The sequence below is a fragment of the Larimichthys crocea genome, chromosome XVII, assembly GCF_000972845.2.
Source record: "Larimichthys crocea isolate SSNF chromosome XVII, L_crocea_2.0, whole genome shotgun sequence".
NCBI lineage: Eukaryota > Metazoa > Chordata > Actinopteri > Sciaenidae > Larimichthys > Larimichthys crocea.
This window is the reverse complement of record NC_040027.1, coordinates 2,131,733-2,157,250: the sequence shown is the minus strand read 5'-3', so window position 1 is coordinate 2,157,250 and position 25,518 is coordinate 2,131,733. Positions and strand designations below refer to the sequence as shown.

The 25,518-nt window shown below is 39.6% G+C and overlaps 2 protein-coding genes across 2 annotated transcripts; both read left to right on the top strand.

The window, feature by feature from the left end:
* Positions 1-782: 782 nt before the first annotated feature.
* efcab7 (EF-hand calcium binding domain 7) lies at positions 783-13,324 on the top strand. The gene is made up of 14 exons (XM_027290079.1): positions 783-942; positions 1,038-1,154; positions 1,858-2,069; positions 2,308-2,394; positions 2,798-2,999; positions 5,178-5,299; positions 8,190-8,331; positions 9,088-9,197; positions 9,812-9,978; positions 10,247-10,380; positions 10,492-10,640; positions 10,823-11,032; positions 11,899-12,006; positions 12,148-13,324. The coding sequence occupies exons 1-14, from the start codon at positions 921-923 to the stop codon at positions 12,226-12,228; spliced, it is 1,863 nt and encodes a 620-aa protein (XP_027145880.1). The 5' UTR covers positions 783-920; the 3' UTR covers positions 12,229-13,324.
* A 1,930-nt stretch (positions 13,325-15,254) lies between these two features.
* On the top strand, positions 15,255-22,850 carry pgm1 (phosphoglucomutase 1). Its single transcript, XM_010730931.3, has 11 exons — positions 15,255-15,599; positions 17,374-17,536; positions 17,705-17,848; positions 18,143-18,268; positions 18,461-18,651; positions 19,327-19,481; positions 19,619-19,734; positions 19,822-19,957; positions 20,259-20,442; positions 20,864-20,998; positions 22,224-22,850. The coding sequence occupies exons 1-11, from the start codon at positions 15,354-15,356 to the stop codon at positions 22,311-22,313; spliced, it is 1,686 nt and encodes a 561-aa protein (XP_010729233.2). The 5' UTR covers positions 15,255-15,353; the 3' UTR covers positions 22,314-22,850.
* The last annotated feature ends 2,668 nt before the right edge of the window (positions 22,851-25,518 follow it).

The window sequence follows — 25,518 nt, the reverse complement described above, 5'->3', positions numbered from 1 at the left end:
CTTTCACTGGCTATTTTTGTGCCTCTTACGTTATTACCATGATAGTACATGGTTTTATTCAATTTTAATGAAGTTCAGTATCAGTGACAGCAGACAGTATTTTTATGGGAATACTGCAGAGGTTACAACAAACTCTGAAAGGTATCAGTGTTCAGTATTTAATAAAGCTCATAGACCCTTTTTCACAGTATCTATTGTGACATGAAATAGTAGACAGGTGTTTCCAATGATACTAATTAAGGTTCAGTTCCATTTATTGTATTTTTGAGACTTTGCAGTGAGTCAGCATGCACCACAGCAGCTCCCTGACTCTGTCTGAGCTGAATGGAACAGAGCCTTAATTAGTGTCCTTGGTAACACCTGTGTTTACCTGCGGTACTGTATATCATGTTACCTGTCCATGGTGAATATTATACACAGTGCTGTTCTGTCGGTGCATTACGTGAAGTATTTCTGAAGTTAAATCTTATGCCTAACTATACGTTTCAATTGAGTATACGTGTGAGAGATTAAAAAGATGAACAATACTCACGGCATCTTCTCGGCAAGTTTTGTTTGTTTGTCACAAACTTATGAAACTGGCGCCTTTGCTACACTCAAACAACTCGTGTAAACCATAACCTCGGTTATACATAGTTCCGGGTGTCCCCTTGTTGCAACGCAACAACGCTACAAATACTCTGAATAGAAAATAAATTCTTATTTATATTCTAATCATCGTGTTTATTTTTTTTAATCACAAACATGCCATATATTGCTTTTAGCAGCAAGTGTAACTGTTCACGTTTGTTTCTTCAGTGTCGTTTTTTATTGGAACACCGATGAGTTTTTTTGTGTACCTAGCAACAGACTGCAGATAGCAACCGTGTTGGACAAATGTCATCGCTGACGCGGATTTAATGAAATAAAATGCATCTGGCATGATTTTGGACGATTGTTACGGTGTGATATATTTGTCTTTCGTCTTGTTTCTAAGCTGCAGAGTGCTAGCTAAAGGTAACCAGGTCCGGCTCCTCTTTCAAACATGTCTTTTCAAGAGTCCCCTCGTCCTGCTGATGAAGAGGAGGCTTTCTACATGCAGTGCAGAGCCGCGTACCTGTCTGTGTTCAGGTCCAGTCTGACAAATATCACGTCGAAACAGCAGCTATGCCGTGGTAAGCCAACTCCAAACCATTACCTAAATAGCTTACTCGACAATAATGTGCCATACGTTTTCTAATGTAAAGGAAAGGTCCATCTTCGATAGATCTAATTATCATGTTATTTCTATAACATACAGCTAATGTTGTTATGATGTCATCTGTAAACAAATCTCCACAGTGTATGATGACTTAAATTACTGGGAAATGGGCTGTTTCCATTTCATTACGAGATTTTTCCAAAAAAATCTATGAGCCCAGAGGCTTAGCTGTTCAGGAACACTCTACAAAATGTATCAGCTATTGACATCAAGTATTGATCCTCTTATTTCCCACCTTAATTGTCTTTGTTGACGTGCATGTATTTGGAAGGTGCCAGTATTTTTAAGGTGGATTTCCCCTTTAAACACAACAGACCTGTTGATGGATCAGTCATTATGAACCCATGATATGATGAAAAATGTCCAAACACACAGAACACATGTACTGTAATGTGATCATTTACATTACATACATTTTAAGTTATGACAGAATAAAAAGATGCTTTTGATAGCATGTTCTCAGCTCTAAAACTACTTAAATAGGAGACGTCGTGCATTTTGAACTTTTACAGTAAATGTTTGAATAATGTAAACGATTTTTAAAAGGTATGATATTAGAAGAAAAAAATCATTAGCCCTTGCTGCTTGTAGATTTAATGTTCTTCTCTGGTATCCAGCTCTCCAGCAGGCTGGTAGAAATCCATCCCATGCAACTCTCAATAAATACTGGACCCCAAGAACATCCAAACTGAACTTTGATGACTTCTGCGAGATTCTCAAGTGTGAGAAGAAAACTGAGGAAGCTGAGCTCATGAGAGCCTTCAAAAAGATGGACGTGAACGGCGATGGCTACATCTCACACAGTGAACTGGAGAAGGCACTTACCACTGTGAGTTGCCTAAAACAATGTGTATCAGACAGATGTGCAACAAATAGATTCACGTTTAGGTTTTTCGCTACAGTTGTTGAGTGAACTGAGTGATGTTGTGCAATTAGCAAACTGAGCTACTCCATCAACTCTTGTGTGTAAACTGCCAGAACAAAAGTGATTTAATGACTGATCGGCATGGAAAAATCATTTTTGGTCTGGTGGTTTTCCGACTAAAAAAAAATGTCGAATCTTGCAGAAAGGAGAGAAAATGACCACTGAAGAGGTGAATGCTATTTTCTCGCTACTTGACATCAACAAAGACGGGAAACTGGAATATGCAGAAGTAAGTTCAAGTTTGAAGTGGCTACCATTCTTACTGAACCTGTTCCCACTTTTATACATAAACGCATGTCAGTTTATCATGTCCGAGCCTGCACCGTATTGTTTTATTAGTGACCTTAGAATGACCTTTTATATCTACAGAGAGTGCTCGTACATCAATAGCGGGTCCAGAGTGGACAAACCAAACACTGGCTCTATATAGGGCCTTTCACATTTTTCTTTAAAGCTGAATTGAATTCATATAAAATACAGATTCAATGCAGCAATGCAAAGTGGCACAGAAGAGTCTATATTTGGTGTGATATGTTTACCTCCAAGATAAAAAAAGCATTTTTGACCCTGTCCCTTGCTGCAGAACATCCTCATGTATCATCCCCTTACTACCGGTTTCCTGTTGCTGTCAGTTCTGCAGATTGCTTGTGTCTACAGTAGAGCAGTGTCAGGCGGCTGTTTTGGAGAAGCTCGAGGCTAACGCCAAGCTGAAGAGACAGAACTTTGGCAGTCAGTCATACAGCCCTCCGAAGAGCGCCATATCACAAGCGGCAGCGAGTCTCCCTCAGCCTCCAGAAACACCTCGGGCGGACTCAGACACGACACTCAAGAAAGGTACATGAAAAAGAAAAAGAAAAAGAGCAATTTGAGAGGGAGAAATGTTTAGCCTTTTCAGTTTAAGTTTCAAAATATGAAACTGACACATATTTATATCAAAGATCCCTAATTTAAACATCAGTGTCCCAAATATGAATGAACAAACATTAAAAACACAGGAAAGCACAAAAACAATAGAGCAGAGATTAATAACATGAATGACCCAGAACTCTTCACTGCACGTTTTTACAAAATTTATATACATCACCATTCATTACTATACTCACTGACCACATATTAAGAAAATGTAGAGAGCAGACTTCATTTTTTGGCCAGAAATGCTAATATCTTTCTGGTGCATGACCCCCAGAGCATAATGTCAATTTGTGCGGCACCATCTACAGGGCCAAAGTAGCAGCCAATGGTGACTGCACAACAAGTATACTTCAGACGTTAATTTATAGTTGCACACCCATACACACTCTTTGCCCCAATACGCCTCACCGATTAGTTTTGATGAATAAATAATAGCTCTGTTATTGATCGATTTTTCACTCCCCCTGTGACAAATCGCCTCATTAAGACAGGCCATACATCATAATAGCCGCACAATTAGGGCAGCTTGTTTGGAGGGGAGGAGACTGTAAAGTGTTGTGATTTGATTTAATCATTTCTGCCATTAAGAGATTGACAAAAGCTCGACAATGATGAAAAATGTTGCCTTTTTACTATGGCTTTGAAGTTAGAGCTCTTGCCAAAAGATATGTTTTCATATCTTAAACAAACCTTCACCCTTCTGCGACCATACATGATGTACTAACAGGTTTTTTTTTCTGTCAAAGACATCACCATCCAGTTGAAGGTGGATGTAAAAGTCCACTATTTGCACTTTAAAACCAGTATTTTGAGGAAAGAGAAGAACAGAGATCCTTTGTGAGTGAGCCAGGGACAGGCCCACAGTGAGAAGATAGATGGGGTTGATTTAAGTGGTCAGTCCATGTTCATGTTATTGATTCGGAGGATTCCACCACTTCTCACTGGGGAGATGATGAGGGATTAGACGGTGGTCGAGAGGAGGGCCCAGTCAACCACCGCTGCAAAAACAAATGAGCTCCCACATAGTTGTCTGGATTATCACATTATTGTGCCTCTCCCACGTATTGATTTATACCCGCTACATTTTAACAAGACTCTGGCACGAGATGCGGCGTGATCGCACATGTTGAATGGGTTATTCTTTGAGCTCAAAAACAGCTTTGACTGCTCATTTGGTCCCGCATTTGTCAGTATAAACCAGAACCACCCAGAGAAATATATTTTTTTGGCTAATTATTGTACAAATAATTGATGAGAAACAGATTTATTGTGTGTCATGTGTCTAACGTGTTTTGGCAAACATTCAGACCAATTGATGGACTGTCATGGTGTTTCTCTGATAATTGATCTATTTAAACTTGCAGTTTCCTAGCATCAGGAAAGCACTAGTGCAGAAACAACACTGACTATAAACTCACATTCAGTCTAAACTCACATTGAAGCTTTTGTTAGGCCATGTTTCAGTGCGTCTTTGTCCACAATCACACAACAGCTACAATTTAGTCCTCTAGATTAAAATACCGCCATCAATACAAAATAGATCCACGGCAAATACCATGACAGTGGGTCTATTTATTTCTCCGCTATGGTAATTTGCTTGTAAGCCTATCACATTACTTCGCATCTTGATTCCCCGGCCTTGGAAACAATCAGATCGTTCATTAGTGAATTGATATTTTCTGGCTTCAATTAGTGTTTGAGGGGAAAAAAAAGTTGTGCGAGATAATGGATTTGAGAGGATGCTATTATGTCATTTGTGATTTGAAATGCCTCCATAATTAATTAAAAAGGAGATGAACTTGAGATCACACTTTCTCAGAACCCAAATGCAAAGCAGCCATCGTGACTTGAACACGGGAATGGACTTCCGAGAAGACAGATTACAGTGTCAATTATGTTGTGCAGCTCATCTTTCTTTTGAAAGTGTGTTTACTGTTTGGGGAGGGGAGGGCTGTACTTAATCTGTCAGTCAGTCAATTGAGCTTTCTGTTCTATTGCAGCAATGTTATGACTTGATTTATTCATAATCATTTTTCTGCATTTTTAGCACACTTTATTTTTCATGTGTTACAAGTTTTCTGTTTGTCTCTGGTGTCTCAGACAGCCGATCGTCCTCCCGTCCTTCTTCAGCTCGCAGCAGACGGTCGTCCCTGTCCAACCCAATCACTGTGACATCCAGCAGCACAAAGGCCACCAAAATACCAGAGCCCTCAGGCTTACAGGTAACCCCCTATATAGTCATGATGACTTCAGAGCTGCAACTAATGATTACCTTCATCACTGAATAATCTTTCAGATAAACTGTTTGATCATTTAGTTTATGAAATGTCAAAAACATAGCAAAAAATGCCAATCACAAGATGTTAGATCCCTCTTCGATAAACACTCCAAAAAATATTCAATTTAGAGTGTTGTCAAATAGATTTAAAAAATACAAATCCACACATTTTAAAAAGCTGGAAGTAGAAAACATTTTGCTCTTTGAATATGTTTCCTCCAGTTATCTATTTAAATAATTTTTAAGCTGTAAATTAAGTTTTAGATATACAGTAGGCATTGCATATATATTGTGTATATAATATATAATAGGTAATGTTTTTCAGTCACCCATGAAAGTTTAAAAAACACTTTCTTCTACTAAACAAAGTAATATTGGGGTGCCAGTTAGGTACCCATGTACAGAGGCTCAGTCCTTGCCACAGCGGTCCAGGGTTCGAATCTTTGGCCATTTACTGCATGTCATTCCCCCTCTCTCCCCACTCTTTTCTGTCACTCTTCAACTGCTACTGTCAAATAAGGGTTCAAAAAGCTCAAAAAAATATATATTTCAGCCCATCACACCCCAGCCACATCCTATTTGAACAGTTACCCACAGGAAGGCGATACAGGACATTAAAAACCCACACAAACAGACTAAAAAATAGCTTCTATGCTAAGGCCTAAATGACCACATGAAATAATTCATGGACTGGTGCTACATACTGGATGTATGTGGATGTATGTGCTGTTTTTAATTTTTCCATGTTTTTATCCCTTTTATCTATGTTTTATTTGTTTTATTTATGTTTCATACTATGTTTGTTTTTTTGTACTTCTGCACTGAAGATGGCACTTACATTTTGTTATGCATTGCATAATGACAATAAATATATTCTATTCTATTCTATATATAAAAAACATAACTTACTCTTCATTCTCACTCTGTTCTCGTCTGCTAATGTTTCTAATGTGTCATCTGATGACAGTAATTTAATACAGAATTTATATTAATAGGCAACATGCTATCTTATGAATCTAAAAGATTAACTCTTTGTACCATCACTGACAAAACCTGGAAATCTTAGTATGTGGTCTCCAGTGAGACTCCATGATAACAAGGACCTAGCAGCCCCACTGCTCTCTCACTGTCACCGTTACCCAGTGTTTTTGATGGGCGAATTTAGCCCAGGGTGGATAGATATACACTGTATTGATCCCACACTCTTTGTTTTCACTCTTTTTGGCTTAACTTCGGCTGGTTTGCTTTGCAGCAAGAGAAATAAATAAATAAAAATAACAGCCCTCTGCTCCATCTCTCAGGTCCAAGCATTGTGTTGAGATTGGAAAGGGCCAGACATCATGGAGGTAAAAGAATGTGTGTCCAGAGATTACCTCTGAGGGAAGTTCTGCTCGCTATATTGGCTGCTATATTGCCACAGGCTGATAACTGGGAGGCGGTGGGTGGAGGGTGGGCTGTGTTTTTGTAGCAGTGAGCATGTGTGTATGTTTACGTGTGTGTGTGTGCTTTGTGGGATGCAAATGTCTTGAAGACAAACCAGTAAGGAATATTATTTTAGTATGTAGGTTATAATTATTTGAATTATAAGACGAGGTAAATGATTAAGGTGTGTGTGTGTGTGTGTGTGTGTGTGCGCGTGTGTGTGTGTGTGTGTTTATGGCTGGTTTGGTGTCCTGCAGTAAATCAGAGCTGTGGCCGGAGCAGGTGACAGTGGCTGTATTAGTCTGCAGCCTGACCCTCTCTCTGTGGGGGCATTAATTCTGATGTCTTTAAGCAGTGGATGGGTGCCCATGGCAATTTCCCTCATTTAATATTGTCTGGACAAACCACTGAAGTGTTATGGTTTGATCTTTATGCCTCTCACAGCCCAAGATAAATACTTTGAGAAAATGGCTTTTCTCTAAAGGAGTGACATGCTCCGTCTTTATGGTACTTTCTTTGTTTAACTTGGTGATTTATTTGTCCACTAAAAGGATATATAGCCTATTCCAGACTTGCTTGGCCCTCGGTGTCCTCTTACTGTGTGTCCACACCAACTGTGTTTTCATTTAATGTGTCTCCAATGAGTGGAAGGAAAACTTCCTTGTTTTGATGTTCCTGTTCAATTTCAAATTATTACCTCATTTTGGTTGTGCTGCTAGACAAAGGAACAACAGGATTTCAAAATGAGAGAAATATTAGGATTCATAAATATTGCCAAAGTAGCCTCTTGATGGTTTTGAATGACCGCTGGCCCAAGATTGAAAAGGCTGTATTTATCAAAGTTAAATGGACTCCAATTTGCCATATCAGGTCCTGGAGGGAGATTCACTTCAGCCTTGCAGCGTAACACTTCTGCCCTCCTCTGGAACAGCATGAGTATAACAAGTGTTTACGTGCCGCTGAGCTGACACAAACTGTGTAATAATGAATATGCCCCCGGAAGGTTGGAGTGGTAATTATCACAACAGCAGTTTCTGTTAATCAAGTGAGCAACCTCACTGTTATGATTGACTGCTTAATTCACTTTTTCATGCCTAAATATACTTCCCCTGTCACAAGATCAATCCCCCTTTTAATAGGAACTGCAAATTAGTTTTGGTTTCTGTTGAATGAATAAATGCATTTTGTTGTCAAGCAGCAGCAAAACAGTTTGTTGGGATTGTGTCAAGATCTGAAGAGATACCACACATAACAAAAATATATTACAAATAACATGATGTACTGTATGTATGCAACATTTTAATGGGCCTAAAATAGAAAAAAAAAACAACTGTGACTATATCTTATAAAGCTTAGGAATTAAAACACCTAATCAGTTTGTATGAATGTGATGAGTCTTGTCCGTTTTCCAGGAGTGGAATCACACTTATGTGAAGGGGTGTTTCTTCTTGGAGGATGATGGAAGTATCAGCTCTCTGCAGTACCAGCTCCACATCCCCCAGACAACCAACGTCTACCTAACCATCCAACCACTGAGCCTTAGCCACAGACCTGGTACTGTCACTGTTTTATACTACACATAAACAAAAATCATAAAAAATGTTAAAATGTGTTACCGTATTGGCCACATTAGTCAGAAATGCAAGTCAGGAACAGTACAGCATGTTTGGAGCTGGTAGGAGCTTCAGTAGTTTGTGCCAGGATTCTGGATTTGGACTTCGGCCCTTCATGATTCATTACTTTGAAGTCCCATATTTCAATTTCTTGCTGGACTGCTTCCTGCTCCATTGCTTCACCACTATTTTTAATAGCATTCAATATTGTTGCACAGTTTTAAAGATGCTTTTTGTGACATTGTAACATAAATAAAGCATCGCCACAGTAATTTTCAGATTATGAATCATAAACGAAACACAGAAGACCGTCTCTCCTTTATGGCCTCTGCACTGTATTTTACACTGTGTGGCAGCAGGTCAGATTTTGTAGGAAATGTGCTTGATTGTGTTCCAGCTCAGTGCACGATAATTTATGAAGAAGGTGCAGTTCAGTTCATAAAATTGGAGCATGCAGTAGAAAAAGGTGGATTGATGTAGGTGTTGCAAAGTCACTCCTAAACTGTATGTGCTTTAGTAAAGACAAAGATAAAAGTTGAAAACAGCTTGAAACATGTCTTTGGTTTCAGAAAACACCCCATAAACCTGCATAACTTAATTTTTTGTTTGTATTATATATTACATCAAAGGTTTTGTATATGGTAATTTTCATATTGAATATGTGGTTTTGTTTTTGCCATCTTGTGTTATTTTTCAGACAAGCCTTCTTCATGGATGTCAGTGGACACAGCTCTTTTTGTCATGTCAGCTGGTGAAACCAAAGAGGACTCATCTTTAGTGTGTTTCACAGAGTCGAAAGATAAAGAAGTATGTTTGTGTGTGTCAAATGTACTGTACTTCTATAACATTTCTTTGTATTCAGTTCTCCCGATGGTGCTTAATTCAAGAGTTTGTTTGTGTGTGTTCCATTTTGCTGTGGATGAACTAAAGTTAATTACTTTATCTACTGTTGGTACTTTAATCTGCAGCAATGCGTCACATTTTACAAGATCATCATATGATTGTAGCGTCGCTGTCCTCTCTAAAAAGCCAATTTTTCATAAAAACAGCCCTGTTTTCTGACAATTTTGTGAAAATGCATTTTCCATTTAATCCAAAGAGGTTTTTCAATAGTTTATTTATCTTAAGAAGTAGGTCAGTTATCTCAACACATTCAATTCTTCAATTTATCAAAAAAAAAATAAATAAATAAAATTCAAAATCACCAAAGTTGGAGATACACTGTATTCACTGGACAGGAAAATTGTAATCTGAAAAGTAACTAGTAACTAAAGCGGTCAGACAAATGTAGTGGAGTAGAAGTATAAAGCTGTATAAAATGCAAACACTCAAAGTACAAAACTTCTCTGCACTGGTAGTCGTTTCTGATACTATAAAGTTAAAACTTAAAAATCTACTTTGCTACTGCTTTGTTCCTACAGAAGTATGTTTGGAAAGGAGAATTGAATGCTGGGACGTACTACCTGCTTCCCTTCACTAGTGGCTGCAAACTTAAGAAAACCAAGAGCAAAAAGAGCTTTTCTAATAAACCTGTCGAGCTTGTCTACAGGACCGACACTGGAGAACTAGACCTCACCAGAGAACTCAGGTGAGTGTGTGTCTATACATGTATGTGTGTATTTACCTGCATAATTCCGCCATCGGAAGTGTAAAAACATACTACATAGCAAAGTTTGATTCATCAAATGTCAGTGTGGCTAATGAACAAAAATTGAGATTGTATATTCATGTAAAAAGTGTTAATGTCATCATCCTGGAGAAACGTCTGATGTGATACACAGAGCTCTGTGTAGTAAAAACACTGACTTGGACAGTCCTGTATGACATTCCTCTGTGTTGCTCCCTTTGTGCCACAGGGAGGCGCTGTCTGACATCTTTGAGGTGATCGACATGGATGGAAATGGTTTGCTCAGTCTGGAGGAGTACAATTTCTTTGAGCTGAGAACCAGCGGAGAGAAATGTGACAAGGATGCCTGGGCTGTCTGTAAAGGTAATCGTTGTCATTATGGCATGAATCTTTATGTAAAATTAATGTGAAATAAAACATCTTGGGGGGAGCGGTCCATTATGGCTGTCATTATTTGTTCTGTTGGGTGTGCAGAGAACTTTGATATGAGAAAGAACCAGCTGACACGGCAGGGCTTCATGGAGCTGAACCTGATGGAGGCCACAGAGAAAGATGGAGACCCTGCCGACCTTTGGGTCACCCTGGAAGCTATGGGCTACAACCGAATGCTGGAGCTAGTAGATGTAGGTTTACATGTCTGGTCTCTCTTTAAATAATCATATTTAACTACACAGACATTAATGACATGATATGATATAGACCTAATGTCCTTAATTTAGGGTGTACATTAGGCCTTTAATGTTGAATATCTCACTTCAATCATACTAACTAACTGAATGAACTTTTCTACCTGGCATTCTGTCAGGCTTGTCCATTCCAGGTAGATGTCTACTGTGAAGGCACTCAGCCATCCACGCAGCCGCTCAGTATGGACTCAGGGCCCAAGCTTCTGAACCAGGCCGTCCAGAAGTCCATCACAGCCAGGACAGGGGCCAAAGCACTGAGGGGACAAGACAACGTTTTCATCTACACCTGTCGAGGAGAACACAGGATCTCCTCCCTCATAGCAAACAAGGTAGACCACAAACTTTCTATACATGTGATTATCTGACTGTGTAGGGAGAGTTAAAATTCTTAAATTAAGATATCATAGGAAGTACAGTGTCATGGGTATGAAGTTGCCTACACAGTTTAATAGTATTACAAAGAGGCAAGTGGATGTCCCTGGTTCTGTGATTCTCAAATTGGCCACTAGGGGGACGATAGTTTAACTTTGAATGAGTGAAGATGACTCTGAGTAAAGACTGTGGAATAAGGGAAGAATTCATTTTCTAAGTTTATTTTTCATCAAAACAGTGAGGAAAAATAAAATAAATGACAGAAATAATAATTATTTTATTACCAAATGTTTAGCAGTATTACTGAAAGCACAGAGAATCAGAGCGTTTGCGTACTGTATCGAGAATTAGCCAGTATCTGGTGATGATAACACTTTACACGGTTCGTATTAGACACTCAACTGAAAAGGTGCAAGTGTATGGTTGTAGAGACTGTTCAGTCTGTTACTAATCATTATGCAGCCATCGTATGGATTCTCATAGCAACAGGAAATACACAGCAAGAATGATCTGGTGGTACAAAGGAACCTCTGAACAAAGGAAGGGTTTAAATGTGTGTGTGCAGTTAAATTAATCCTCATAAGTGTTTATTTGTCAATCATTTTGTTTTATATTGACCCATTGCTTTACAATTCTACATCTAGCTTAACTTTATCTGATCATTTATAGTTGTATATTGATACAGCACATAAATAGACTACAGAGTCCTAATTATGTATCTACAGCATGTGTCTGTTTATGTAGCCGTCGTTGCCAATTTCTGCATATTCTGTGAAGTTAAGAAAGCTGATTCATGAAGTGACTGGTACCCTTTGTGTTGCAGACCAACCAGAAAGTGACTGTCCATGTAAACAATGAGCAAAGCAGGAACTGCTGCAGCAGCAGAGGCATGAGTGTGTTTGCTGTCGAGGTGCCAGCCAGGACTAAGATGGTACGAATCTACTACATTCAAATATACAATTAAATTGTTCATTCTGAGTAAGAAAATATTTTTATTATAAGTGATATGATGGTACGATGGAATGAAATGACTAATGTACTAATGCAAATATGTGTCCTTTCTGTCTTTGAGGTGTGCCAACACATCCTGCCCATCAATGAGAGACAGGACTGGACCTACAACTGTGTGGAGACCATACTACCCTGCACGTGAAGCTGTGGTTCCCATGAGGGATTCAAAGCTTACCTATTCTAGTGACAGAAAAGTGACACATAATGAGTAGAAAATCTGCTGTCTCCACTGACGTGTGAACAGTTTTGTTTGTGGTTAGATGCTTCTTATGTGATATTTCATTGTAACTAACAAGGCCCAAAAGGACATGTTCCAACCGTGTTCAAACTGTACCTGTGTGTTTTGTAAAGCCTCATATGTCAGATTGCAACACCAGGAGGTGAGACCATCTGTCTGCTTGTGGCTGGCAGCTTGACCACACTGCTGCTTTTGTCGTGCCTTTGTATACGTGATGTGGTTAATGTAGATAATTTCAAAATTGCCTTAATAATAATTAACATTTTAAATGTATAAAAGCTTAAATATTAAATTACCAATGTGACACATCTAATGTACACACAAATCGATTTTGTTGAAGTAATTTAAAATAGAGAGTTATTTTGCATATTAATGTCCCTTATGTGCCAGGTCTGTGCATCACTATTTTGGTTCTCCATGAATGTCAGTCAGTCACAATTAAATGGAAGATGATTTTCACATTAGCTACCTTTTCATGTGACAGTATACAGTCCTGTAATCATAAAACCAATGTGCTAAGATTTTCTTTTCTTTTGTATCTTTATATATAATATACGTAACTTTTAAAAAACATGTATTAATTTGTCATTTTTCTCGTGTAGTAAATATTATTATTTATATAATATAATATCTCTTTGGTTTACAGTTTTGAATGCAACACTTAATTATGTCCCACATCAGCATCTTGTTTCAACACTCCACATACCCCAGCAACATTTTATAAACCATTGTAAATAAACAGAAACTATGGTTGAATCAAAAGTGAACATTTCTTAAACATTTAGGTGACATATAACAGATTTCACTTGGGCATGTGAGGAAGCTCAGGTAGGACTTGCTTCATATGGAAATATGGCCATTTAAATGCTGTTGAAACAATGATGATAATTCAACCTGTGCGTCTAAAGAAATGTTAATGTTCTGTCTTTTGACTTGTTAATCACCAAATCACTGTTTACTGGGCATTTGTTTTACATTTAAATAAAGGATTGTACTTGTGTCAGCCTGCATGAACTCTCTTTTACCGTGTTGCTGTCTGTCACCACTGTCCATAGTCTTACAGTAGGTCGCTGCGGGGATTCTAGGTTGGCAATGAAATGCATTCCTTTGCATTGCGCTCCGGTCTAAACTTTATTTGCCCTTGGCCTTTTCAGTTGAGAACAGTCTTGACCTCCTATTTATATCTCTAAGGCCATTATTTGCCCTTTGACTTTCACTGCTGAAACAGTAGAGCCAGCAAACTAAATGTCACATGGCATGTGAGATGTATTTAATGTCCTGAGCCCCTGTCTGCTCTTCCTTTCCCAACACAGAGGTTTAGTAGCTCTTGGCTGCTCAGGACAGTCAGTCATTCTGCGTGTATTTTAAGAAAGATTTAATTTGGTTTCTTTTTTATGCTCTATGATTCCAGTCACATGATTTTCTTTAATATTCCAAAATGAAAATGGATTCTCAAATAAATGAACAGCTGTAAAATGAAATGGAATTTTAACTAATTTAATGAATGCTACTGTATAAACAAATAGAACTGAGAGTAAGATGACTATACTCTTGGTATGTACTTAGCATTTGTTCTGCTCTTATTGATAGAAACAATTACATGCACACATTAGATATTCAGCTACACCCACATGCACACACCCTGCTGACAGGTTTGACGTTAAACTTTGTTCCGCTTATGATAATCAAACACCCCGTGATGCAACAGGCAAACAGCAGTGGACTGTTTCACAATATTCTCCCTGTGAAATCAGCCTTTTATCCAAATAGAGTGTTGTATTGCAACAACTTTCTCTCTGAGTATTTTAAAGTATGATTTTGTGATGTTTAAATTGTATTATTACATAGTTAATTAGTTTATTTAATTGATATCCAGATAGATTGTATAGCTGGTGTAAAGTTTGCAGTAACAAGCCTTGCAGTCATTGACCTGTCTGTGTATCTGGGCCTTGACCTTTTGGGTACAAACTTCTGCTCAAGGTTACATAAATAGTATCTGTCATATGTAGAGGGTAAGACTGCAATGTTACGTACCACAGGAGATTTTAAGAGCCTTAATGTCTTGCTCAAGGGCTTCTAAGCAGTGTGTATGGATGACCCAAAGCTTGAAGTTGGATTGTCTCTTTGGGGAATATTGTTGTTTTTTACCATCAGGGCCAGAGCTACCTGTTAGGACAATCTCCTGTCCTCTGTATTTTTCATTCTTTTAGTTTTCACTGAAGTATTGGAAGCTTCACAGTTCAAAACATACACATGGTGATCATTTTAAAGGCTATTTCCAGTATTTCTATACTCAGTATGTTTGCATTTAAACCTCTTTTAGGCCAGTATTACAAAATTATAGGTAAGGAAGCTATGGTTTTATTATTTTTTCCCAGAATTTGTTTTCCTGGCAGTGTGCAGATGACATAAAATTTTACAAAAAGAGACATTAAAAAGTGGAACGGGGGTCTAATTTGAGTAACAGAACCATGACTTTGCAGGCTTGCTTGATTCTAAATCACTATACAGCAGTGTATGATACTCTGACACACGCTCTAAAAAGTGAGGTTCGCAGGTAAACAGAAGAATTATGGCTTTCATTATATTCACAAGGGAAAGTGTGCTTACATGTGCTTGATTGGCCAGGGCCAGTAACTCTCTCCCCACATTTCTTGACAATCATCTTCTATTTCTTATCAAATATAGACAAAAACTGTCTTTATCTAAGAGATGGTGGGGTACAGGGGGGTACAGTATTTCTGAAATTCTGGCTAAGGCCCTGTGCATCATTACGTTTGTATTTTTATTTGTGTACACTACAGAAATATGCATAAAAACACGAGGAACTACCATTATCCTTTAAATCTCCCTGTTTTGGAGTGTGAAGAAATCCTCCGTGGTCACCTCCTGCCCTTTAAACTCAGGAGGCGGGTCCATGAGGGGGGAGTTGGCCGGTGTGTACGTGTGGCTGCTCCGCCGCTGCAGTCTCCTCTTCGTCGGGTCACACTGCGGATCACACCGGGCGACTGTTAAGGGGGGAGTCAAACATGGTGAAAGTAACGACAGTGAAGACTAAGCCGTACACGGACCAGAAGCCCGGGACGAGCGGTCTGAGGAAGAGGGTGACGGTGTTTCAACAGAACCAGCACTATGCGGAAAACTTCATCCAGAGCACCATCTCTGTCATCGAGCCTGCCGAGCGCCAGGCTGCCTCCCTGGTGGTGGGAGGGGATGGGAGGTTTTTCATGAAAGACGCGATTCAGCTGATCGTTCAGATTGCTGCTGCCAACGGGGTCAGTAGGAGAAGGACATGATGTCCACCTTTGCATCTCCTCCTCTCTCTCTGTGTGTGTGTGTGTGTGTGTGGTGTTAGCTCGCCTGCTAACTCTCGCTAAGGAAACACAGCCTGCCCTGTACACTTCAGGTTAGCATGTCGGCTAGCAAAGGCTAGCTGTCAAGTTTTTGTAAACTTTACTCTTCGGTGCAGTTTTTATCTGAATTGTTGCACACTGTGCGATATTTAGTCGTATACTCAAGCAGCTATCAAGAGAGGTCGAATGACTTGTTGCTAACCGCAACTTTAGGTTATTTTTTAACGAAATGACGTCGAAATAAATCACTAATACATACCATATATTGTCTTAGCATTAGCCACATTAAAGCTACAAACGTAGCCAGAAACAAAATGAATGTACAGCAGCCTTCAGTGAGCTATCTGCTCTGGATAAACTCACCCTCATTCCTTCGGCATGACAGGCAGCACTGTTTGGGGGACGGTGGCATTCCTGCCTCTGTTTGTTTGCTTTAATATCAGACACTGGCCGGTTTTTGTTTATGGAAAACTACTCGACGACTCTCTGTCAGTGGACCCCTTCAGGACAGATGTCTGGGTTTTCTTTGACCGGGGTGATATTTTGGATAAAGTGCATGCAAAAGGCCAGACGTATCAATTATTACCTTTGACATTTAACGCCACATACTGACATTAACCTGCAGCTTATTTGCCTTAGCGGGACAGATTAAAGCATTTCTTTGTGGGTTTAAAAAAAATTTAAAAAATGAAAATGATCCAAAAGCAGAGTGTTGCAATCGGAGTCATTGTATTGCGCTTGTGTTGTTTCATAATCAGCTGCAGTGAGATGCCACTGGCTGCCTTCACTCTGATGTTACTTGAAGCAGCAGGGGGGGCGTGCAACATGCAGACAGTCACGTTGCCCTGCATATGTCTGCAGCATGGACGGGAAGGGAAATGAATGAATACCTCATATATTGTTATGTTATATGCATTTTACCATAACACGCCCTTAATCTAACCGAAGTAGATGAGATTGCATGCATATTTGGAGAGGACATTATGTTTGCTGTCCGTGACCTTCTCTCTCCTGAGATTGGCGCTCTGCCTCTGGTGAAGCTGCTGCAGGGATTGGTAAATGCAGTGGGTGGAAGTTGCACATAGATGTCTGATTTTTTTTTTTTGCACTTTCCCCACAAGTGGTTGATCTTAGGAAATGAAGCAGTTGGGAAACTGTCACACAGGAGTACTTCTGTTCATATGTTGACACAAAGCAAACCATTGCATGTTTAAATAGAAATTCCTGGATGGAGATAGTAACACATTTATTTTAAAAAAGTAGTCATCTATAATATACAGCTATTGTTCTGTAACTTTTCTTGGTACTATTTAACATGAACTTTTAGTAGTTTTGAATACCGATCTTAAAAAACAATTTAATACTTCAGAGGAGCACTAGATAGAAAAATATGAAGCAATGACATCATTAAAATTGATTTTCACTTGTTGACATTGGCATCAATGACAACATTTCTGTAGGTTATCATGAGATTGTGTCAGCATCTTAATCATAGCGTGGACTATAATTTACAGTCTGTCAGAGTGAGTGTACAAATCCATGAATGAGACACAGGCAATAAGTGTCAGATTGCTAACACCAAGCAGAATGTATACAGACTTATTCAATGTCATTAAATCTTCCCATACTGTCCCCATAATCTAATTAATCTCTCATTAATCTATGTGTCCCTGTGTTATTGTGTTCTTTCCTGCAGATTAGCCACCTGGTCATTGGTCAGAATGGCATCATGTCCACCCCGGCAGTCTCCTGTGTGATCCGCAAGATAAAGGCAGTGGGTGGCATTATCCTCACAGCCAGCCACAACCCCGGAGGCCCCAATGGTGACTTTGGCATTAAATACAACATCTCCAGTGGAGGTGAGTAGAGACTGAATTGTGCAGTCTTGGTATGCTTCAGTTTTCACATGAGCAAACAAGGCGCATTTCAAGAACACTGTTGTGTTTTCTGGCCACCTCGTCATCTGTATTTGCTATAGTGTATCTATCAGTACATCGTTTCTCACCAACCCTTTACTCTGTCTCCAGGACCTGCTCCAGAGGGCATCACAAATAAAATATTTGAGATCAGCAAAAACTTGCAGGAGTATCACGTTTGCCCAGAGCTGAAAGTGGATCTGTCCAAAATCGGCAAACAGACGTTTGAAGTGGACACTTTCAAGCCCTTTACAGGTATGAGAGAGAGAAATCATTCATGACAGTTTCTTTGCTGTAAGGGTTGAAAATACCAGCAACCTGCAATGTGGTGACAAATGTTGGTTTGTCTTGTTAACAGTCAGCTTCTTTGTCCCTCTTAAACATTATCTGATTATCTGAAATAATGAATAAATGCAGTTGGGATTTGTAAAAATCCATCAGACATCCATAATCCATCTGTTCATGGGTTAGCCACCAAAAGTCTTTATCTTGACATCTACCGCTATCTTAAATCTTAATTGTGCCCTATGTCCTGTTCATTTGTCTCAGTGGAGATTGTGGACTCTGTGGAGGCCTACGCTGAGATGCTAAGAGGCATCTTTGACTTCACTGCACTGAAGGAGCTTCTGTCTGGAGCCAATCACATTAACGTCCGCCTGGATGCTATGCACGGAGGTAGGAAACTGCGCAGCACAACTTCAGACTTTAGTGAAAGGCAAAATAGATTGCAAAGACTGCTTGGGGCTACAATTCAGTGTCATGTGACGTTTATCACATTTTGTTGTCGTATCAAAGTTAAAAGAATTGTACACTCTGAGTGTACAGGGAGTATTTTTGTCTTGACTTAAAGACTATCTCTGCTTCCAGTGGTTGGTCCTTATGTAAAGAAGATTGTCTGTGAAGAGCTGGGTTCTCCTGCCAACTCAGCTGTCAACTGTGTCCCCCAGGAGGACTTCGGCGGACACCACCCTGACCCAAACTTGACCTATGCTGCTGACCTGGTCAAAACCATGAAAGGAGGAGAATATGATTTTGGAGCCGCCTTTGATGGTGATGGTGTAAGTTCAACTTTATTTTCTGGGAAGATGATTTTTACAGCCGATTGATCAGTGAGATCAAAGTTTTTGAACTGGATTTGAATCTGTGATGCCAGCTCGCATAAAATTAATGAAATAAACTCTGGTCCATTAGTTTTTATTAATTTTATGTTTTTGTTTTTTAACCTCTGGAACCGGAATAATGGGCGCGGGTTATGGGGAGACAGAATTGAACTCATTTTGACTTTGGCACAGCATTTAATGATAACAGTGAATGTTATTAGTTAGCTGTTTTTCTCTGGCGTTCTCTCTGACACTCGTCTTGTGTTTTGAATGAACAAACCAAATATTAATATACAACAGGTTTGGTGAAATGATAAGAAAATGTGCTGACATCATTAAGCCATACTTAATGCTTAATACTTAATGCATAATAAGACATTTTTGTACAAACATGTTTTTAGTTTATGAGATACGCTTTTGAGGAGAATTGTTCCTGTGTGTTGAGTCAGGTGTAAAACATCGTCTGTAGGGATTCAGTATCTTCCATAAGAAAGCCTTCGAAGGGCTGTCACTAAACTTTCCTGTTGCCAATCAACAACCGTTAACTACAAACAAATTTTAAAATGTCACATCTCCTCTCTGCTATTTGTGATTGCTGACCCTTGTTTGTGCTCATTGTATCGCTTTCTACAGGACCGTAACATGGTACTGGGTAAACACGGCTTTTTTGTGAACCCCTCGGACTCAGTGGCTGTCATCGCTGCCAACATTACCAGCATCCCTTACTTCCAGAAGACTGGAGTCAAAGGACTAGCCCGCAGTATGCCCACCAGTGGTGCCCTGGACAAGTAAAAACCGCACAATATAACACACAACCACACAAAATGAAGTTTTCCTTCTTGGGTAAATTGAGAAAGTGCTGAACTCCCATTAGTTACAGATCATTTTCTTATGTGGTTTATTTGTGTGTGCCAATTTGTTCCAGTGTGGCTAAAGCTCTGCAGATGCAGCTGTACGAGACTCCAACTGGCTGGAAGTTCTTTGGGAATCTGATGGATGCTGGCAAACTTTCACTGTGTGGAGAGGAGAGCTTCGGCACAGGTGAGCAAATGTCATCATACTTATGAACTCCAGTAAAAGAAAGCAGCGCCTCTCATTCACTGATCCACTCTTTTCTCCCTCTGCCAGGCTCGGATCATATCCGCGAGAAAGACGGATTGTGGGCAGTGCTTGCATGGTTGTCAATCTTAGCCACCAGGAAACAGAGTGTGGAAGAGATCATGAAGGATCACTGGCAGAAGTTTGGCAGGAACTTCTTCACCAGGTCAGGAATGATCCCTGTGGAATAGTTCATGAAATATGAGCACGTGTCCCAAAAGATTAGCATTTCAAGTTGCCTGTGGTAAGAATGTTTTTTTAAATCCTGCTGGAGCAATACAGGGATATTGGTTGCTGAAATAGTACTCTGGCTCCTTCTAGTGGTAAACAAAGAGACATGCAGCACATGAAAGCCCAGAGAGTCATTTCATATATGAGTTTTCCAATTTTTGAAAAAGGGAAAAACAATTATCTTATGACCAAAACATCAACAATTTATTATATTTTTGCATCAACTTGACATCCAGGTACGACTATGAGGAGGTCGACTCTGATGCTGCCAACAAGATGATCAAGGATCTGGAGACAGCAATGTTCGAGCCGTCCTTTGTGGGAAAGAAGTTCTCCTCGGGCGATAAGACTTATGAGGTGGCTGTCTCTGACAACTTTGCCTACACAGACCCTGTGGACGGGAGTGTGTCCAAAAACCAGGTGAGAGGCTGAAAGGAAGAGCCCATTAAAAATGTATTCTGTGTTCTCCACAGAAGAGTATTCCATCTATCATCAGATGATTGGATGTAGTCCATTAAGATTAAGTGTTTTTTCTGTTGTGCTCAGGCTTATATTGATTGATGAACAAGTTTTTCTAAATACATGAGTTTATCTAATCCATAGAATGTGTAATCAAAGAACCAAGTTTTATTTTTTTATATATATATATCATATTAATCATATTAATCATATTAACCTAGTTCAAAATGATTGGAATACTTTAATGAAGTCATGTTGAAGAGATTTTGGCCAGTGAATAGCTGCCAACATGCAGTACTGTTATCTTACCTCATACATTCTTCCTGCACATGTTTTTCAGTTAGTGTACATTTTCATCTATCATGATTTGTTTCTCTCTCAGGGCCTCAGGATCATCTTCTCTGATGGTTCCAGGATTATTTTCCGTCTCAGTGGTACAGGCAGCGCGGGAGCAACCATCAGGCTCTACATAGACAGCTACGAGAAGGACCCCCAGAAGATTTACCAGGACCCACAGGTCAGGACAATAAGGAGTAATTCCAACCAGCTAGATCCAGAGAGAGAAATGAAGTCATCAGAGAGGAAAATAAACATTCATGGAACGAGCCTTTTCTTTAGACAGAAGAGAAATGAGATAGAATAAGGATGTTAATAGAGTTTGTCACCACACCTAGGTTACATCGGTCAAAGGTTGGCTTACATGAGCCTCAAAACCCTTCAGATGGGCCAGAATGATCTGTAACCTGCAGGATATCCAGCTTTCGTTGGGTGGAGCTCGCCAAAAATGATTTCCAGAGCTTTTTATTCAGCTAGGGAGATGATGGAGATGTTTGGCCAAGTTTTGAGTTATGGCAGCTTATCAGGGCCAGTATGAAAGGGGGAAACATAGCACAAGGGAGAAATAAAGAGTGCAAGTTCCAGCTAGGCACTTCATAAAGTCATTTTGACTGGTGTGGACAGGGAGGTGATGTAGAACAAGAGAGTGAGACAAGACCAAAAGTTCTATTCGAGCCCTTTATCTTGTTCAGAGCGTACACACCATGAACGAGCAGATAAGCAGAAACATATTGCTTCACTGTCTTAACTTGACAGATAAATGGCCAGCGGGTAAATGGTTCAGTTGGTCTTTTGGTAAGTTTGATTTACACAATAAGAGCATTAACGTTTAGAAGGAAAGCACAACAAACATTTTACATTTCTGCCAACAGCAGTTGTTTTGTGAATCCAGAATATTTTGCTCTTTCCTGGTCGGCTTTGGTGTATGACATATGGTTGTTATATTTTGTGTAAAGTCCTTTTTTATTTAGTATTTTATTTTTGGCAGATCTCATGTTAGGCCAGGTGCTCATATGTTTGAAACTCAGTTCAGCTGCCAACTCCAAAGATAAACATGACTAGCTCTTGCACATGATTTCATTATTCATATAAAGCATTTTACTGACTCTTTATTTCGAGTGATTTTTCTTGGTTGAAACTTTGGAAATTACCTATTACTGCTTTTGACTCTTAGCAGTGGCTAACCACCAGCTGAGAGTTGCTCCGTATTTAGTGTACAGAAACAAGAGTAGTATTTTCTCATCTGACTCTCAGCAAGAAAGTAAATAAGTATACGCCACAAAATGTCAAAGTATTCCTTTTAAGTGTCATCCCGCAGGCAATCTAAGAAAAGGCATGTATTTGAGGGTGTGTGAAAACAGCAGGAAGTCACATGTTGTGTGTCTTTGTGTGTTCTCTTTGTGCAGGTGATGCTGGCCCCCCTGGTAGACATCGCCCTGAAGGTCTCTCAGCTCCAAGAGAAGACTGGACGCACTGGCCCCACTGTGATCACATGATTCCTCTGCCACACTGCCTCCACTCACGCTCAGCAACAGGATACCTCTGCTCACACAGGGTTGAAGCTGCCCTTGAATGCTGTCTTGGCTTCGGTTCCTGGCTTTCTTAGAAACAGAGCTGGATGAAAAACTGAAACTCAACATGATCTATCTTAAACGGAAAGATATCCACTGCCATTGTTTAGTGTTGAACAAGAGCGGGTGTCACTGCACTTTTCAAAACTTTTCAAAAAACTAAATTCGAAGATTTGAAGACAGTGCAGTGTGCCGCGTGTAATTTCTGGATCCATGCTTAACATTGTTATTGTCCAGATCTGTTGCTGAACTATATTATTAAATAGAGAAACAGCCAAACTGACCATAAATCAGCAATTTAGGGCAACCTCACCCAACATTTCCCTTACTGACCTGGTGCCTTCCCCTAGATCTGTTCTCCAAAACCACCAAAATAGCCTCTCGGCCTGAGCCATAAACCACAACTAAATTCCTGAGAATTAACACATCCACCATTATTAAAATAACCTTCCATTAAACAAGTACTGTGGTCATGTTTTAATTTTTTCTCTCTCTCTTAAAGCTCTGGTTGCACAATATTGAATGCATAAATTCATATGCAGGTGTCCGTCACAGGCACACAAAGTCACAATACCCTGAAGGATTTGTAAATACTGTACCTTTCCTTCAAGAAACCAGCTGCTGCTTGGCTATGTGTTAGAGCCTGCTGTAATTGCCTTAGCAGACCTGCGTTTTGAAAAAATGAGCATTCACAAGAGAGACTGAAGCAAGAGTGTGTGGGGTGCTATTAATGATAGCTTCTTTTCAGCTGGGAAATTATTCAAGATAAATGCAAAGATCCTGTCCTGTGGCAAGTGAGCCAAGTTGTAGGACGAGCCTCCAGGAGGATAAAGTGCTCCGAAAGACATTCCTGAGGCAAGCAGAGAAGCGTAAACCGATGAATTCTCTCCCTCCCTTGCAAGTCTTCTTGTGTAATAAGATAGTCACTGTAATCCTGATTAATGATTAGAGTTACAAAGTGTGAGGAGGTCAGAGGATCCCACAGGTTGTATCTAAAGACAAACAGACAAGGGCTGCAACAGATTTTTTTTTTTTTTTTTTTAAAGGCGAAATGTTTTTCACAAAGGCGTGAGTGATGTTTGAAGCGGCTCAGACCATTTGAGACTCCACAGGTATCAATGTTTCCTCACACAACTACCATATCTGGACGTAAATTGGCTACAATTTAGTTAATAGGAGTGAGGGTGGAAAAATCAGGTGCACCCACGCACGGCTCAGCAAAGGGAAAAATTGGCCTCAATCACAGATGGCACATTTTCGGCCAATTTCTGTCATGTACGTCACTGTTATTTATACTGACCAACACAATCAGCTCTACCTGTTAGGACTAATCCCCCCAAAACACGTGGGAAAATAGTAAAAGTTCCCGAGCTGCAACTAATTGACCATTCAAGTTGTATTTACTTGCAGATATTTGAAGTTTGATGTTGTTAGGTTACTGCTGTTTCACCTTTCCTGCTATTTAACTGACACAAATTAGCTTTGGCAACTATCAAGCACTAAACCTGTATACATGGTTAAAATATTTTATCTGTGTTTACATTAAGATTGAGGATAAAGCTTTTAAGGCTTATTGCCAGTCTTTGAAGGTACAGTCTGTGGTATTTGGGATGTATAACTGCCCTAAACACCTCTCTATTCCCGTCGGAGTCACAATAACAGAGTAGAAACTTTTTCATGCTGCATTGTTCAGACCCTGTCAGGCTGACATATAGTGCAACACATAATGTGTTCCTCTTGTGCGGCTCGTAATGGCTTACAGGCTGTATTTGGATTGGCTGTCATTACATCAGGTAATCACAATAAGGCTTACATTAAGCTGGCCTGGTCCACAGCTATTAGATGTCCAAATGGCTTTCTCTGGAGCTGGCATGGGGCCTTGTGTTTTTAGAGCGGCCTGTTCATTGCTCTCCTGCAAGAAGAGGGCAACGTGGCGGACAAAGACATCATTCTCAAAAGTCCTCAAATAAGGATGAAAAGGAAGCACAGGCTGTGGCTGCACACCATGCAATCAGGTTTTATACCTCTGGTTCTTGTGGTTCATTCTGTCGTCTTTTTCCTTCACTTATGCACATTTTTTCTGTGTCAAGTGATACAGTAATAGCATTAGGAAAAATGAAGCTTCCATAACACCTGACTACATTCAATAATTTTATCCCAGTCTCTCTCTTCCAAAACTAATAATTTAATTCCCATTTAACGTCATCACTCAAGAACTTTAATGGATATAATTTTATAGGATGTTTTATTTTCACAGTGCTGCCAAAGAGGACACCACACTATGCAGGACTGTACAGGATGGGTGTCATAGTCGAAAAATATCCTTCTCAGGGGAGACAAAATCATCTCCAAATCAACTGCCTGTAAGACAACAAACAAAAGCTAATCACCCAATCACCCCAGAGTAAGTTCAGAGTAAAAGAAGTGTTGTAGCAGTAAAGGATGTTTTAATACTTGGGGGGTTAAATTAAAGATCCAGTGTGTAATTTGAGTATTTATTAGCATGAACGAAATACAATATTCATTAGTATGTTTTCATTAGTGTATAATCGCCTCACAATAAGAATTGTTTTGTGTTTGTTGTCGTAAAATGAACCCTTAAGAGCTACATTAGGAGCAGGTCCTCTTACACGGAGTCCACCATGTTGAATTGCTTTTTTTCTACAGTAGCCCAGAACAGACAAACCAAACTCTGATCTAGATATGGCCTTTTGCTTTTCTTACATGCTTGAAAGGAGAGGGTGTGTGAGAGTATTCATTTGGTTGCAATCTGCAACTTCAACACTAGGTGCCACTAAATCCCACACACTGGACCTTTAAGTAAACTCAGATTATCCACTTCTTTGAAATGAGGCTGAGACTTTACTCGTCTATTTGCAGATCAACTGTATCAATCAATAAGGGGAAACCAGCTTTACCCATATCTGCCCACCACTGTACTTACCACGACATCCTATTTACTTTCCTCTACATAAATCTATCATGTCATGTCGACAATACAATGTCCTTGAAATGGCAGATACATTACCCCTTTTTTGTGCTTTCCCTCCAAAATGTTTATTTGGGTTTCTACTGGGCACGAAACACAAAAATTAGAAATCCTCCTTACGACACCAGCAATTTAAAATTA

Coding starts and splice junctions, on each gene's coding strand:
- pgm1 (XM_010730931.3), top strand. CDS start 15,354: ATGGTGAAAGTAACGACAGTGAAGACTAAGCCGTACACGGACCAGAAG. Junction 17,537..17,704: donor ATACAACATCTCCAGTGGAG/GTGAGTAGAGAC, acceptor CTCTGTCTCCAG/GACCTGCTCCAGAGGGCATC. Junction 17,849..18,142: donor CACTTTCAAGCCCTTTACAG/GTATGAGAGAGA, acceptor CATTTGTCTCAG/TGGAGATTGTGGACTCTGTG.
- efcab7 (XM_027290079.1), top strand. CDS start 921: ATGATTTTGGACGATTGTTACG. Junction 9,198..9,811: donor CAGAGTCGAAAGATAAAGAA/GTATGTTTGTGT, acceptor TTGTTCCTACAG/AAGTATGTTTGGAAAGGAGA. Junction 10,641..10,822: donor GAATGCTGGAGCTAGTAGAT/GTAGGTTTACAT, acceptor GCATTCTGTCAG/GCTTGTCCATTCCAGGTAGA.